At 34.8% G+C, this 18,127-nt stretch overlaps 2 protein-coding genes across 6 annotated transcripts in view; both read left to right on the top strand.

The window, feature by feature from the left end:
* LOC144968462 (uncharacterized) overlaps nucleotides 1–1,640 on the top strand; it is a 6,776-nt gene extending 5,136 nt beyond the window's left edge. For all 5 annotated transcript variants that reach the window (XM_078906857.1, XM_078906858.1, XM_078906856.1 and 2 more), the window contains exons 5-7: nucleotides 320–488; nucleotides 905–997; nucleotides 1,381–1,640. In XM_078906857.1, the coding sequence (XP_078762983.1) occupies nucleotides 320–488; nucleotides 905–997; nucleotides 1,381–1,603 (485 nt within the window). In that variant the 3' untranslated portion in view covers nucleotides 1,604–1,640. The remainder of the gene's footprint in view (nucleotides 1–319; nucleotides 489–904; nucleotides 998–1,380) is intronic.
* A 1,486-nt stretch (nucleotides 1,641–3,126) lies between these two features.
* Nucleotides 3,127–15,796, top strand: LOC144968456 (uncharacterized). The gene is made up of 11 exons (XM_078906847.1): nucleotides 3,127–3,289; nucleotides 3,691–3,703; nucleotides 4,202–4,331; nucleotides 5,190–5,382; nucleotides 5,829–6,026; nucleotides 7,008–7,161; nucleotides 8,090–8,138; nucleotides 8,940–9,163; nucleotides 10,827–11,017; nucleotides 11,731–11,807; nucleotides 13,622–15,796. Exons 1-11 carry the CDS (start codon nucleotides 3,259–3,261, stop codon nucleotides 13,745–13,747), a joined length of 1,386 nt encoding a protein of 461 aa, XP_078762973.1. The 5' UTR covers nucleotides 3,127–3,258; the 3' UTR covers nucleotides 13,748–15,796.
* Nucleotides 15,797–18,127: the final 2,331 nt, after the last annotated feature.

Raw genomic sequence — 18,127 nt, 5'->3', positions numbered from 1 at the left:
ATTCTACAACACCCATGAAATTTTGTCAGAATAAATGCAGAGGAGTGTTCTATCAAATGGTATAATTTGTATTATTCTAACGCTTGTAGTTTTGTTGTTATTGTCTTTTCTTTGGGTTTCATGTTTATTGTGTCACTTGGTAAACAAACAAACAAAAAAGAAAACAGACCCAGAACAAAAGAAAATGCACATGGCTTTCATAACTTACCTGAAATTAGCTTTATTTGTTATTTGCATGTTAGTTGCATGACTGAAAAGGCCAAATGGACATTAGTTTTCAAGCAATAATGGCAAACATCTTTTTAAAATTTGTCTCTAGATGGCACAACAAAAGACAACGTGTTGACAACGAAAGAAGACGACAGTTCCATATTATCAGACTATAGTATCATTGTCATTGCTGTTGCTGCTGCCTTTGTTGTCATCCTTATTATCATCCTACTCTTCTTTATATGCAAGCACTACGGTAGTACACGAAAAGATGACAAGTAAGTACACTAAGCGAAATTAATTTTCGTGAGTTACCTATATTTAGACATTTATTATAACAGCAATTCGCAATGAAATCTAGTCATGACGTTGAAATCAACGATCACGGTAGCTGGAAAGCAAAAGCCAAAAAAAAAAAAAAAAAATCCAAAAAAAAAAAATCAATCAATCAATCAATTAATTGGGAAGCCTATTAATAAAATTGTGTATCGTACAAGGCCAGAGAGAAGAGAAGAGAGAGAGAGAGAGAGAGAGAGAGAGAGAGAGAGAGAGAGAGAGAGAGAGAGAGAGAGAGAGAGAGAGAGAGAGAGAGAGAGATCAAATTCCTGAAAATTATTTTTGAAAGATGCCAACATTTGAAAAATATGATTTGGATTGAAATAATTAAATTTTTAAAACATGTTTTTATTACTAGCGAAGTGAAGGAATCTCTTCACATTCAGTACATGGAACTTCCCCCTCGTCGTCAAATAGCAGTTGTCAATGTTGACAACATGTTCTCATCCCCGTAAGTATTTCAACCGACATAACTAATCAATGTTGCTTAAAAACATAATTTGTATATTTAAAATATTGGCCTTCCTTCCAATTATGTCGAGTGGTATTTAAAGAGCTAGTTTGTATTAATGCGGCATCAAACCAGGTAACCATTTCTGATCAAAATATGCCTCTCTGCATCTGCACATGGTGTAAACATCTGAATTAAGATTACTCCAGGTTTAATTTGAAATTAGAAATTTGATTCATCCAAGTTACAGGATGTAGACATTTGAATTCAGATTCCTCAGAGTTACAGGAGATTTTGATTTTCCTCAGCTACAGCTTGTAATAATCTGAACTTAGATTCCTTCAGTTTACAGGGTGTAATCATTTGAATTTTGGTTCCTCTAGGTTGCAGGATGTCTATACAGGTCCACAGTCTGCCCCCTCATGGCACAGTCATCCCATAATAACAATGGGCGACAAGTACAAGCATCGCACCTGGACCCAATTGTCTGTGGATCAGTATATCCGGGATTTGGACACTTCCAGGAGAGAAAACCCTAAACATTCATGGCGGGATTTTGCTACTTTGTCATCGTATTATTCCCGTAGTATAAGTAGCATAATTTGACAGTTTTTTTCTAAATAAAAGTGGTAACGTTTTATTATACATGAGATGTTCATGCAATTCATTTTAGCCCTTATAAGTAGGTATTGAGCTTAAATATTTAATGCATAATCCCAGGTATGGATTTTGAAGTTATAATTATTCCAAACGCGAATCAAACGTACCCATTGGCTCCAAGCCTTGCGCTTATGTAGGGTGTTTATGTCTGTGATGAAACCCTGGAGAATACGATATATATCGTATCCTTGGGAGGCACCACGAGCAAAGTATTGAAATTGAGGAATGGAGTCCCTCGGGGATCTGTTTTGGGCATCAATATTGTTTAATGTCTACATTAGCGACATGGCGAACACTTCCTCCCTGAGGCTGGGCTACGCGGACGACCGGGCTCTCGTTACTCAAACTAAGGCGAGGACCCGTCTCTGTGAGGACGTTAACAGACTCAAATCCTACTTTGACAAGTTGTTCCTGAAGATGAACACTTCAAAAACCGTGGCCACAGTATTCTATCCACGCAGTGGATTGCACACCCGTAAACCCGAAGACAAGCTTCTCCCATATGAGCAATTAGGACGGGACATGCGTCTGTTAGGCGATATTACAAACAAATTTTCGGACAAAAACAACGCCGTTAACGGCCAGGTACTCATTTTACACCTGACGGTGAGAGAATATGAGTAAAGGGCCTTCTTCAAGGACTCAACTAAGCGCCGAGTCAGGACCTTCCGATCGGAAAGCGAGTGTCACACCACTAGACCACATAGCCGCACGTAAACTACCAACCTGCTGATGTTATCGTATACAATTGTTTTGATTTGAGAAATGATATGAACAAATTTTAAACTACAAAAATGCTGATGTAAGCATATAACAATTGTTTTATTTGAGAAATGATCTAGACCAAATTTTAACTACCAAACAGCTACAGAGTGAGACAAGTGTTCACAGTTTTTGAAATATCTACCATCACGATTGGTCATTTTGTTCAGCTTGACACATGGGTATGCTTACAACTTTCATAAACAAAACAGCGTGTTTACATTTCTGAAGAAATATCCAATCGTTGGACAGCAACAAACCATGTGATTGATGACTCAGGTGGGCGAAAACATGAATATAGATCGCTCCCATTGCTAAGCGAAATGCATCAGTAGTCTGATTAATAGAATATAGTGAAAACTACTCATAAAACTGGCTGGCTAAAAACAATAACAAAGAGCTGAGTGACGTCAATTTTGTTCTATCTATATCCGGCTGTCGGAAGTGATATTTTTTTAACCCCCGATCCTCGACCGCTGTATAAACGTAATTCACCATTCCCACCCCAATGCCGCCGCGGTCGTTGAACGCATAGCATCAATATATTCTGATAGAGTGAATCTTGTGAAAACGAATCACACAACTATTGGTCGAAAAACAAAAAGAATCAGGGGAGTGATGTCAACTTCATTTTTCTGTTTGTAAGCAACCAGCTCAGAGGGCATCTTGAGGGTGTGTCACAAAACTTGGGCTTTGATTGGTAAAAAATCTACAAGTTAATTATCAGACGGCACCAATGAAAATGACCTTGAACTTGAACTACGAACTTTCCTACCACATCTTCTAAGCAGACGACACAAGTTAGACGTCTACTTACTATCTAGTTGGACAAGAAACAAATGGAAACCCAAGATCACAATCGACTTTCAGGTACTCAACACTCTTCTGTTTCTTTGCCTTCAAACTCTTTATTACACTTTCAATTTTAGACGTATATATCTCGTATATGTAAATAGGACCTATCTATAACTATGACAGAATTATGCATTTGAGTTTTTCGAGAGGTTTTTCATCCATGAGGCCAAACTTCACCTCAGATTAGAGTTAGAGTAAGAAACATTTCATTTTAAGAAGAAACCTCTCTAATTATTATTATTATTATTATTATTATTATTATTATTATTATTATTATTATTATTATTATTATTATTATTATTATTATTATTATTATCATCATCATCATCATCATCATTATTATTATTATTATTATTATTATTATTATTATTATTATTATTATTATTATTATTATTATTATTATTATTAATCCACAGATGCAATTATGTGGTGAGTATGGTTAATAGACGGTGTCTAGCGTTTTAGTCACATGTTTTTCCTTCTGAATTTACTTTATATTTTTTTTTAATTGAGCGAACTTCACTGTTAGTTGATTTAAATCGTTGCTTTTCTTGTCGCATTCCTTTAAGCTACTTGTAACATTTTAAGGCAATAGACACCTATGAATATATATATAACAAATACAAATAAAAAATGTATCGATGTCATTGTAAGCCATTTGGCAGAAAAAAATGCTGGAAATGCACAGAACATTTGTGAAAATGACAAGATTCTTTTCTATCAATTGCTAATAAAACAACAACAACAACAACAACAAAAAGTTTTACACATTCAGACATAACATTTATTATACGTATGTTTTTAAAAAACGTTCATTTGCATTTTTAATTTTCAAGGAACGTGTCAGATAAAGAAATATGCCTGTGATAATATTATTGCCATTTTTTTTTTCTCTCCAATTTGAAAAAAAATATAATCGGTGCACAGCTTGCAGCAAGCTCTGGTGGAAGGCAACAAATCATCTAATGTGGACATTGATATGATGTTAGAAAACATCCATAGATGCTCTATCATCATCAAAGAGCAAATAGATTATGAAAAAGACGATTTTCTCAAGGTAAGATAATATTGATAAATCCGCATTGCCCTAAAAAGGAAATTTGCTGTCGTTTACTCAATGTTAACATAAATGTAGAATAAAATAAATTAAAAACGTACTTGTCATTAGACAATGCAATACTTTTAATAATATCAAATCATCAAAAGTCTATGTATAAATTATTATATGCATGAAAATCATTTCTCTACTTATACTGATATGATAAGAGGTGTTATGGTGCCTGTACGGAAGGGAAGAACGTTCCATTGAACCTCTAAGGTTGCTCATTTAAAGCCACTATCCCGTTCTGCAAATCTAGTTGTGCCAGTCTTGTAACTAGTCTGAAAGAATCCTAACCAGCAGTATGTGTTTGTTTAAGCCCTTAAACTGCATTAAATGATGATAAAAATTCACAGACTAGAGCGTCCAACTTCCCCTTAGACCGCATAAGCTTGTTGTAATTATATATTGTTAGCCAGTGGTCAAACGTCAATTTCTCGGATATGCTCTAAACTTCAATACCTAGGGGTAACACTGGATAGGAGCCTGACCTACAGGTGGTATTGCCCAGAAGGTAGAATAAGACATTCTCATGTAGTTGGCAGGGATGACATGACTATGACTATGATGCCCAAACTTTTAGCCCTTTTGACTTTAGCACCCTCGTATTGTGATGGAATAATGCTGTTGACAGCCTAGATCCGTAAAGTATTGTAAGTTTCAAAAATGCTAACACCAAAACTCTTGATATGGTATCAATCCCCCCTCCAAAAATGGACGATGCAAGCTTCTTGAATAATACAAAAATTTAATAAGGTGACTATAAAAACAATCTATGTTTCTTCTAAGCTGTTTTTATATATATTTTTTTTTCAGACAGCATTCTCCAGTCTTTCTGGTAGTCTGGCGGCTCATATAAACGTATTGACCAATAAGCTCCAAAACTTGAACCAAAACCAACATCTTTGTCTATCAGTTCCCGATGCAAGTCAAACTGTTCTCACTACAGATATGGTACAAATGTCTCCTGATTGTGGGAAAGGCAGAAACATAAGAAATTCTCCAGCTAGTATGTATATGATTATTCTATAAATGTATGCGTCTGTGCATGTATAATTATATATATATATATATATATATATATATATATATATATATATATATATATATATATATATATATATATATATATATATATTAAAAAAAAAACCTTAGGATGAGCTGTTATTCTGTCCATTATGGCTTCATCAAATCAATTTATATTAAAAAATCTTGATGATATGATAAGTGTAACTGAATTAATTGATAAATATATAGAATTACCTTTATTCATCCTCATTGTGAATATTGTTCTAAGGATCTGTCTCAAGGGAGACAGAAATAGTCCAGACAACTTCGTGACGGAGTCAAATGGACGGACAATTTCTTTTGTTGAGGTATATATTGCTGCTATGCATTAAGGTAAAATACATAACATCCACCAGCCGGATACAACAATATTAATATTAATCTCAGTCTCCAAGGTCCAATCTACAGAAGATGAAGCCATGAGTGGAGGAGATTCTCAGACTCGAAACCGACAGGGAATCATTGAATCCACAATCCTCTCAGGTGACCATATAAGGTTTGATGATGTCATAGGTTTGAAGGAATCCAAGAGATCTCTCTATGACGCCATTATCATGCCATTGATGTTTCCACATCTTTTCTCAGGTATAGAAGCTTCAGCACCGTTTGTTATTAATGTTTCTCTTTTTCTTTTGTATATATATATATATATATATATATATATATATATATATATATATATATATTTATATATATATATATATATATATATATATATATATATATATATATATATATATATATATATATATTTATATTTTTTGTATTTTTTTCCTTTTCCTCTTTTGTTGTTGTTGTTGTTGTTGTGTGTGTGTGTGTGTGTGTGTGTGTGTGTGTGTGTGTGTGTGTCTGTGTGTGCAGTAATTATCATTAATTTTCAATATATATGTGTGTTTCAAAGGCAAGTATTAAAAATATGAAAACATTAAGGTTAAAAAATTTAAGGTCAGGCACTGAAACAATATCAAAGTCTGAAAAAGGGTTGAATGCACCACATATAGAACTAAAGAGAAAAATTAAAGCGAAAAGTTATCTTTGAAGACCCAGGCCATCCCATTTGAGTATCAACAAAGAATGTGGAACGCTAATTTTTTATGCTTTCTTTTTCTTCCTTCTATATGACATTTTGTCACATAATACTCATATTTTTTTATTCAGAATAAATTAATCTTTTGTTTCATTTTCGTATTGTATTTTTTTCTGGTGAGATATCTCATGCAGTCTTTCTCAGATGTTACAGTGGATTTTTGGGGCACATCTTATTGTGTTTGAAGTCTAGTTAAATGCATTTCATCTCAGAATTGTTACTTATGAATATGAAATCCAGAAGCACACATTTTTATTTCCTTGTTCAATCAAAGCTGTTGTTGGATCTGTGCAAGTTTTTAGTGCAGGGATGTGGATAAAAAATGGGAATTGGTGTTTCTCATTACATCATACTGAATTTAATAACTTCTTAAACAAGCAAACAAACAAAGGAGCAGGTGAAACTAGTATTTTCTCATTATGTATGAAGGTTTTATTATAAAAGTACACTCTTTTTAATATGCTTTGCTTATTGTTTAGGTGGCCGGCGTCCTTGGCAGCGTATTCTTTTGTTTGGCCCTCCAGGCACAGGCAAGTCTCATCTTGCCAAAGCTGTGTCCACAGAGGTAAAAGCCACTTTTTATTGTGTGTCCAGTACAGATCTTATGTCTTCTTGGGTCGGAGAGAGTGAAAAGTAAGTTTACAACTTTCAAATAGATTCATTGATATTAAAATCCTAAGAAAAAGAAAAATCAATTTCAAATAAATTTCTTTTTATTTTTCGTTTCTTTAAGAAAAAAACATCTAAAGCAAATTAAAAAAAAAACAAATAAAAACAAAACAAACTCTAAATTGGAAGAAAACAATGCCATTATGTTTATGATATGTCATATTCTGGATAAAATTATTAAACTATTTTGAGTTTTTAATATGCAATATTTCATTAAATTAATTGAATTATGTTTACAAAAGGTCCTGGATTCGATTTATGTTCTGAGCATCGCATATTTGAATCCTTGGAAAAGGCTCTTTATTCACATTCTCACACCATACTCAGGTGTATAATGAGTACCTGGCCGTTAACAGCAATGTGTTTGTCGAAAAAAAAAAATTGCAATTCCGCCTCACAGGCGTCATTCTAGTCCTACATATTAAGTGTTGCAATTGGATAGCGACCCCCTTTTACGTGCTTTGAGCACGTTTAGTGGATGTTGCGTCAAGTTTTTACTATACCCATAAAACAAATCAACATGTATCTAATTGACTTTTACATAAAATAAACTTGGATTCAATAGCCTGGAATTTTATGCGATATTGGATATGAATCATCCCTGGTATTTTCTTTGTTTGTTTTTTTTTTATCTTGTTTTAGTGATTTTCTTTTTGTTCATTGGTTGATTTCTTTATAAGTTGTAACAATGCATCCAACGATACCTCTGCAGATACAGCTTTGAATTTAAGATAACGTAATCTAACCTTAGTCCCGTCATTGCTGCTATTCCAAATCGTCCTTTATATTCACTAGATTTATTTATTTGAGTTTTTTTTCCATACAGTTCCATTATTAAATATATGACTTTATGTCATTATCCATCACAGATCATTGTTCATTTTCTTTACAGGCTTATCAAAGAGCTTTTTCATCATGCAAACAGCCAGGATGGACAAACAGTAATTATTAATCAATTATGTACCATCAGTATTTTTATTCTTGAAGAAATTTGTAACTGGAAATCATCAGTTAATTAATCAGTTGATCACTTAAATATATAATTGTTGTAAAGACCAAATGACCTTATAATTGAAGGAGAGAATACAGATGAAACAAATTTATGATACAAAAGTTCCCTCGATTGCCAGTGAGCTAAATACCCATTTTGCTTGAGTGCCTATTTTTCTCATGAATGAGTGCAGTCTTTTGTTCTCAGTTTGCCTGAATATAATTCTATATCTAGGTAATAACAGACTTACCATCTAGGTTCTTTTAATCACCACAGGGGTTCTCAACTGATTGTATGATTAGAGATGATTTCATTTTTTAGGTTACAATGCAGTTCACAAGAGGTCAAATTGCTTGAAGTCAAAACCTGGCAACAGTCATGTTTCTTTTCTGTTTGGGGTATTGTTACTAATGAGGTCGTCAGCTTCAGCAGGAATTCCACTCAAAGTTAACTCTGTGCGACTCACTAAAAAATTGTGGCACATACGCACACACATACATGCGTGCTGGCTGTGATTGCAACTGGCAAAGTAAACCGTGATGTAATAGGCTACTTAGAGGGTTGCAAATTTGTGTTAATATTCTTAGACAAGCTGAAAAAATAATTGCCTCCCAAATGGTAATAAACTAGTGTTTTTAAAAGTTTAAGACAAGGACGTTACCTGACTGTGATGTCTTGCCAAAATTTCCGTATGTTATACATACAAAATCTCAACACATTTTAAAATGTGTTTCGTAAATGTGTTGCACAGATAATTTTCATAGATGAGATTGATAGTCTATGCCGTCATCGTAGTTCAAGAGAGGATGAAGGAACTCGTCGCATTAAGACTGAACTACTGATCCAGATGGATGGAGCTCTACAATGTGCCAATCCCAAGATATTATTGCTGTGTGCCACCAACTGTCCTTGGGATCTAGATACTGCCTTCTTGAGACGTTTTCAGAAGAGGATATATATTCCTTTACCTGACTAGTATGTTTATTTGTATACATGTGCATGTACATTGATTTTGTTTCTCATATATTTTCTGAAACTGATTGAAAAGTTTAATATTACTATAAGAATAATTTTCACTTTTTAAAAAAGTCTTCATCGTCAAAGAAAAATTGTTTGAAAGTAATTAGGCCAAACACCTGATGAAATTGTTTCAGATAAAATATGTAATGTGCTATAATTATCATGCTAATGGATACAAAAGCAATGGTTCACCTTTTTCTTGTGGTTAGGTGTTTATTGGCAATGGCTTTTTAGTTATATCAGAGGTTAGAAAAAGGAAAATAGACACTGACATAGGGTGAATTAAAGAACATAGATATTGAAGTCATAAGTGCTTGCAAAAATCTTAGAATATAAATAATTGATCCAGATGGGTTTAGTATTGTCATAAAAGGGATGCATTCAAATTTCCAACAAATACTATTACAAGACAGAAAGATTGTTTACAATGACAAAATGAAAATTCTCATCAGCCAGAGAAAAATCTGTATGTACAGTTCACTCTGGATAATCGCAACTCAGTTAATTGCAACTTTCAGATAATCGCAACATTTCCCAAGAAACAGAATTAATTCTATATAAAAGTCACTGGTTAATTGCAACAAACTTCAGTTAATCGCAACAAATTTTTGCCCTCAACAAGTGGTAAATCAGACAAAATATCATGATTAAATTTCATCATGGAAGAAATCGTGACAAGTTGAAAAATCGAGAGTGAGCGGAATTTAATGCTACATTAGTGTGTCACCACTCTATTTTAGACAAAAGGGGGTGGGGCTTTGCAGTATGGGTTAGTGTGGCCATTAAATAGGAGGCAAGGGGACTGGGTATAATTTTTACAACAGATGGACAATGACAGTTGTAAAGAGATATCCTTTGTTTTGGGATTGACAATTGTGCTCTTTGACCAACGAGTTTGGTGAGAGTTTATATTCTCCCATCACAGCTAATCTCCTTGACTCTTAAAAATGTTGAGAACAAAAGAGTGAAAGTTAATCAAATCTGATTAAGATGTCGTCTTGCATCTAATCTGCTTTTGCTTGAAAAAAAAATATATAAAGGGCTGCCATTTGGTTTTTATTTCAATCATATTGCTCAGTATGTGGTGGACTTAGAACAATGTTTACAACAACAGGTTTGAGTTTACCATATATGTGTATGATGTTGCGATAATGGACTAGAAACTCAACTTCGGTTAATTGCAACTTTGATTAATCGCAACATTTTCACTGATCCCAAGGTGTTGCGATTATCCGGAGTGGACTGTATATACACATCTTACAGCTTCTTTTCAGGAAAAAGATCCCTTGGCAAAGTGAATCAGTCCAAATCCAAGACAATTCCTAATTTTACACTTGAGCAAGGTGAGAAAATGTGAGTAAAGACTTTTCCAATGACTATTTTGAACGGCCCACAATAGTACTCGAACCTAGGACCAATACATCACAAGCCCTGTGTCATACCACTAACTAGACCACAAAGCCCCACCTCGACATTAGCAACATTGCATCTATGGAAATGAAATTAAGGTAGTGCTTTACAGGCTGCATATCTCTTGCTGCTGGCTTGGGTGTTTATGAAGCACTTTAAGCATGTTTAGTGGGTATTGCATTTCATAAAATCTCACTTTTTTATGCAGTCAATCACGTTTGGATATGTTGAAGTTGCACATAAAAGAGAACCCTGTGAATATTTCAACTGAGGAGTGGTCAACACTAGCCACTCAGACTGATGGCTATTCGGGCAGTGACCTTTCAACGCTTACACTGGGTGCACTGCTTCAGCCCATCAGAGATCTTCAAACCACCATTAAATGGGAAATTACACAAGGTATGTATAAAATAGAGCAGTGACATTACGCACAAATTGTGTCAATTAAGCAGCGTTTCAATTAACTAATTCTTCAATTGGGCCTCATAATTGGATCAACTTATCAAGACTATATACTTTATTGCAGTAGCTATATATTCTAGTAATAAAGAGCCTCCTTTAGTTTGCTTGGCTAAAATTGTCTTATATATAAGACAAAAAATTAAATAGCAGAGAAATTAATATAACATTAATAAGAGTGGATGTCCTTGTTGAATAGCGATTGTCTTTTGTCATTTTTATTCGTCCTTAGTGTTTCATTCATCGTGTTTTGTTGATAAAGGGGAAACCAAAACATCCACAGTATCTGTCTTCATTTAATAAATTGAAGCTAACATTCCAATACTTATCATTATTTTTTGTCAGAATGGTATGCTAGGTATTTCGTATAATCTGAATGTTTAGTGCCTGGAGGGATATATAGGATGCTATACAAATTATATTTATTATTGTTGTAGTTGTATAGTCCACATGTGTTCAGTATAATAAGTCTACTTACAAATTATGCATGTCAATGGCATTCAATTGCAAGTTGCAAGATCCTCTAGCAAGTGCAGTAAATATTTTGTTTAAATTCCTTTGTCAGTGTCTTAAAATAATATTTATCTTAAAACTTGGTTTCTATGTTAATCTTACGAATCCAAACTGTACTCAAGCATTGTTTCTTAAAACAGATGGGAAATGGAAACCATGCGAAGGAACACATTCTAAAGGGATCAGAGCAAGAATATCAGAGATACCACCTGAAAAGGTTTGTTGTAATTTATTGTGAACAAAATTTAAACTGATTTGTGAATTATCATAAGTAATAGAAACCAGAATTGTATACAGTGGATGATAATTAGCTTGATGATGGTTCAGCTGTTTTTTTCTTTTAAAGAAGTAGAAAAAAAAAGGGAGAGGGGGAGTATGTATTTAAAAGTAAACTAGTAATACTAGTATATTTTTATGTATTTGAATTCCACTCTTTTAGTTGTTTAAAAGTCCCCGCTCTCTCCTCTGACATAGAAAAGCAATGCATGATGTGTGAACATGAAGGCATTAAATCCTTGTAAAAGGGATCTGGTAAACCTCAGCAGCAATATCTGGTAGTTTATAATTCCAGCTTATGGTATTCTATTTGGTCATTGGATAAACCAACACATATTTGACCACCTCTGGTTTGTCACTTGTTAAAGAACACCAGGTGCTTTGTATCTTGCAGATCCACACTGCGGGAGAGTAAGGGAGAATTACATTGAACAAGCTTATGTTTGGTGGCCACAGATCGACTTGATCTATTCATAGCCAACTAGATTCTTCTCTTCCCAGAATTGAGGGTGGAGAACTTCTTACCAAAGTTAAGACCACTCTTTTTCTCAATGGGATATTCACTGGTCAGATCTCCAGTCCTTATTAAAAAATCAGTAATCCTCCCTGAAAGAGTCATTGCAGTCTATATAGAGGTAGCGGGCTTGAATGCCAGACTTGATAGGCAAATGGTGTTCACTTTTGATGTGAAGATTCCTGACGATAAAATCAGCATTAGGGGAACACTGGGTGACCACAGACTGTTGTGGCCATGGGCACGCAAAACAGCTGTGACCGCTTACAAGTGATGATCAATGGAGTCATAAAAGTAAGTGCCCTTGTTTGTTTTGTTTGTTTTTAAGGGTTTTACGGCGCTTGCAACACATTTAGGTCATATCAGTGCCAGTAAAAAGGAAGATAATGGGATAGTAAAAAGTTCTAGAATTACAATTAAAGCACCCAAGATAAAGTAAGACAAAGGGGAACTGAGAACAAATAGGGATCAGATGTAGATTCCAAGAGCATACCACCAATGTACTTAGTTTGAGAACACCTATAAGTCTCATCTGAACACAAGCACAAAATCCAGCAAAGAGGAATACACTCAAATGCTTACATTATACATTCAAAATAAATATTATAATAATACATAACAGAGCGATGATTTACAAGGAAAAAAAATATCATCCCCCAAAACAATAACTATGCATTTGACTGCTTCCCTCCCAGCTAGGATTCCTGCCAGTGCCGGACAAAACCAAATAATCTCATTCCGAGACAAAGACAAAGCATGTTGGAAAACAAATATAAGGGGATAGAAGATACAGTATGTACCTCCCTGCCCGCTATGGGTAAGTGCCCTTATTGTGGCAGCCTGATATACTGCCTTATCATGCAACTGGAGATTATCTTCTAAAGCATCCATGAATTTTTAAGATCTCATTGACAACATAGTGAAATGTATGCTGAAGAATTGATGCCTCAGACAATAATTATAATATATGACTAAACTGATCTTTATATCAATGCAGCCTCCTACTCACAGACCACAGACTAGCAAATTATAGTACTAAAATTATCTTTAAAGAAACTCTCTGGATTCATCCCCAATGGGAAATAGGCAAATTGCACAATGTCATCATACATTGTAATGGGGACTTGGTATTTCTGGAGTGCGAAGCAAAGACCATATGACTATGCCAACCCACACTCCTTTATTTCAATAAAAAACTTTCATCATGTGTTATGAGGTCATTTTCTTGTGTCTCAATCCAGATATGTGCCAGAGCTGTTAATCTTCAAGATTTTCTTACATGTATGAAATCCCATCGACCTACCGTCTCTAAAGCTGAATTATACCGTTTTGAAGAGTTTACCACTTCTTTTGGACAGACTGGTTGAATATCCTTGTTTTCTGATCTTCTTGTGATTTTATTCTTTCTCCTTAAATATTGGATTAAAAAATAAATAGTTCTGAAATACTCGAAGTGTTAATTTTTCATCATGAAGCTAATCTGAACATTGCAGCACAACCTTCTTGAATATATATATTCACTGAAAAGACGAATATAATATTTCCTGAATTACATTTTCCAATGACTCTCTGTCACAATTACAAATTTTTCTTCAAATCCACCCCCCCCCCCCCCCTCTCCCTCCTCAGTACCCAGTACAAACTTTTAAAACTCAAATTATGTATATACCTTGGATGCATACACACCCTTAAAAACAACAAGGTAGCTACTAATAAGAGTTACAAATGAAATTTTTAAATTAAAATAGCTAAGCATAGGCTTCTTGAAATATGAATTCCTCAACCAGATTTGCTTATAACCATGAAGTTTGAGGAAAATGTGATGCAGTGTAATTCACTGAACTAATATACAGCTAATTCATATGTATGCAAATGCCTTTATATACTCTACTCACGTCGAAAAGAAAGTTCACATTTTTCTTTTGCTGTTATTTTTTTTACATGTAAAGAAATTTTCTCGTATTTCAAATCATTTTAAAGAAGAATGAATTTCCCTTATAAAGGTGAAAATGTTATTCATCTATGGCTTTAGTATTCAAGATACAGCCATTTAAAATTTAAGTACAAAATTTGGCTGTTGCAAGTTATCACAGAAAATGCGTTTTTTTTGTCTGAGTCAGGTCCATGTAACTTACAGATGTTTTCATGTAGCCAGAATACCATTGGTTATTGCTATTGAATGACATTTTCGACAATGACGTCACCTTATTAATTATCTCCATTTATTGCTTTCTTTATAATGATGTACTTCATCAGAAACCTTTCTGACAATGCCAGATTAACAACAGAAGACAGATACAAAATAATTGGCAACATTGAAGACGGCAGTAGAGTGATAGATGTGGCAAATGTACTCCATGCCACTGAAAGAACTGTATATAAACTGTTCAGTAAGAACAGATGCCATTGAATAGCTAAGGACCTACCATAATCTGGCCGTCCTAGTATTACTAACAAAGGAGAGAATGATGAAATAATTTGTTTTAAAAAATAGCCCTTTTAACAATGCGACATCAACAGCCAAAGATGTAGGAGTAAGCAAGCAAACTATTACACGTCGCCTAAAACTTGTTGGTCTGACTGCGCAAAGGCCAGCTATACGTCTGTTCTTGATGGAACAATCTAAATTAGCATGAATGGCTGAGGCTTGTGGTCACATTCTTTGGACGCAAGAGCAATGGTCGAAAGTTCTGTTCAGTGATGAAGCAACTTTCAAAGTAGACTCTTTGGACAGGAGACTACTGTGCAATGATCGACAAAATGAGTGTATAATGTCAAAAATCAAGGATACAGTGTGGTTACCATATGGGGTGGTATTGTTGGCGATCAGAAAATACCTCTCTTCAAAATTACTGGACGTCTCCGAGCACAAGATTATGTTGAGCAAATCCTACTGACATGCGTCATTCCTTTCTTTGAAAACAATGACTATGATATTGATTTTTTATGCAGGACAACGTCCCATCGCATAATAATTTCTTGAAAACCACAATTTTCAGACATTGCCATGGCCGAAAATCAGTCCCAATATGAATCCTATCAGAATGCTTGAAGTTTGATCAAACAGACCCTCAAGACTCGAAAATTTGCATTGAATCCAAATGCTTAGTTTGAAACATTGAATAGCATTTGGAACAATCAAACCAAAGAACGTATCCATGCATTAACATCAATAATGAGACACAGATTTCAGGATCTGATGCAAGCTAACGGCTCTCATACAAAATACTGAGCAATGCAATGTGGGAAATTCAATTGATGTAATTTTGAACAAATTAATGTACAAAATATTCTATTGTTAAAGATTTTTAAAATCTTCTTTTCTTGTAAGGAAATTTCTATCTTTTTTCGTTTGATTCAAGATTATTATTGCTAATTTCTTGTTATGATCAGTAATTAAAGATACAAATCCTAAACCTTGTGTTGGACGTCACAGTGCATTTCTTTTGTAAAATTGTAATAAATAATATGAAATTGAATGTAAGCTTCGATTTTATTACAAGAACAGATCAAATGAACATGTTACGATGTGACAACGCCACTATCACATTATCTCATTCATCTGTAGTGTTTCATTCATCCTGTTTTGTTGATAAAGGGGAAACCCAAAATGTTCATTCAATTTCATATTACAGTAGAACATGAAAGTAACGTACTCGGAAATAGCGAGAACTCGGAAATAGCGAGTAAAATCTAAATCCCCGTTTTTTTCTCTTATTTGAGTCAATAAAATTAGCATGCAAGTAGCGAGTATGAAAAAGAGGTCAACTCGGAAATAACGAGCATTTCCTGCCCTAGCCTAGGACTTTGAACAAAGTAAAGCAAAACACCAGACAAGGGCGATTTAAATATTTTTAGCCTAGCTTCTTTTCTTTTCTTATTTTTCGTTACGAGTAATATTACATAGTAGCCTAGTCTAGAGTACATAATAGGCGAAACAAATTTGGGTGGGGGTTGGGTGTGTGTGTTTGTGTGCGTGTGGGGGTCAATTATTCACCCAATGTGGTGCCGCGCGAGGTAAGCACTGGCAGCCAACATGTCAACATGCCTCACTTCGCAGCATCGGTCAGCGAGTCGCATTCGTTAACGAACGACACGATCAGCGAGAGCGGGGAGTGTGGAACCATCATTTCAATGGGTCAGTGATTGAGTGATGCGCTTGCTTACCTCATCAAACATGCCTAGTGCATACAAACACTCGCACACACACATACACGAAATCTTGATGGAAATGGAAGGGGTGGATCAACTTCAACCTGTGGCCATCATTACGTAGTTAACGAAGGCCGTGTTCAACCCCGCCCTCACCCCACTTTATCCACACAGTCATTTGCATGCACGCGCGGCACACACGCACAAACACACACACACACACATTGTCTTTCCATATTTTTGTACGGCCGAGTGACCTTTCCTGGCAACTCGGGAATAGCGAGAACTCGGAAATAGCGAGTAATCAGGAGTGGACCCGTCAAACTCGCTATTTCCGAGTTCTACTGTATTTATGTCTTCGAGCTTCGAGCAGCAACATTTACATTTGTAAAATTGTGGCATCCAAACTTCATCCTCCAGTTTGAAATTGTCATAGTCATATCTTGAAGACAAATAGCCGCAGACAAATGAATTGGTCACCTTTAGTTGGGAAATTCATTCTTCTTTAAAATGATAAAAGATACAATAGCTATTTTTAAAAGCTAAAAAAAAACCAATATAAGAACAACCTGAACTTTCTTTTGGACGTGACTGTATACTGAGCAACAGACTCAAACTCAATGCACCATTTTAACTATAAAATAATTCAAAACAAAAACAGTTCTAAATGACAAAAGTGAAAAGGTTGTTAAGAAAAATATTTCTGAGTTAAATGATATACAAAATATCATGTGTGTTTTGATTTTTTGAAAAGGCCACTGATGAGGAGAACTGCAAAGTGGTAACAATGCTAAAAAATTTAGCATCCATGTTGTACTGTCCATCAAGGGCGTGGGCAATGTGGTGTCTCATTAAGCAAATTATATATTGGCCTCAGGATTATTGTTCTAATTTTTAATCAGCATTCTTTTTAGTTCTGCAAATTGTCAGTTGTCTGGCTGAGACATAGTTCCGATAATTTCCCATGGTGCTCAATGGGTATGTGAGGTAATATTCTAGAGAGAACTGTCTGATGTGTAAGAATCTCGATAATGCTTTTGAATTATAAATTTCTGTAGTCTTCTCCCCTCATCACTTCTTTGATTTTAATAGAATAACAGAAACGTAAAAGCTTCCGGGCTTCGGTCATCATTGCTGGTTCTGGTACACATTAGAGTGAGACGTCATGTTCATCAGACACTGGTCAAACATGCTTTGCACCCCCCTCCCCCTACATACACACACACGATTAACACATTTTGTTTGTTTGTTTGTTTGTTGTTGCTTTAGGTCTCTTCCAACACAATTGAGGTTATATGAGAGACCGCTGAAACAAAAAAACAAGCAATCTAACAAAAATAGTACAAATGTAAATCAAAATCATAACCTAAAGATATCATAAGCTAAATTATAAATAACCAAGAACAAACAGGCAGAAGATTTACAGAAAAAAAAAATCCCCTGTCAAAAATACAATCACAAACCAAAGAAGCAGGATAGGCTAGTAAAGAGAAGAAGAAACGACATCACTATCGGATCGTACACCCATGCGAACATCATAGGTATATGATTCAAGGGTGATGCTCCCATCCAACCACCCGCTGATTAACACATTA

This window comes from Berghia stephanieae, chromosome 3 (genome assembly GCF_034508935.2).
Source record: "Berghia stephanieae isolate SIO BIC M18660-M18661 chromosome 3, UCSD_Bste_1.3, whole genome shotgun sequence".
Lineage (NCBI taxonomy): Eukaryota > Metazoa > Mollusca > Gastropoda > Nudibranchia > Aeolidiidae > Berghia > Berghia stephanieae.
This window is presented reverse-complemented; position numbering and strand designations above follow the sequence as displayed.

Coding starts and splice junctions, on each gene's coding strand:
- LOC144968456 (XM_078906847.1), top strand. CDS start 3,259: ATGGAAACCCAAGATCACAATCGACTTTCAG. Junction 5,383..5,828: donor CATAAGAAATTCTCCAGCTA/GTATGTATATGA, acceptor TATTAATCTCAG/TCTCCAAGGTCCAATCTACA. Junction 11,808..13,621: donor CAGAGATACCACCTGAAAAG/GTTTGTTGTAAT, acceptor GTCTCAATCCAG/ATATGTGCCAGAGCTGTTAA.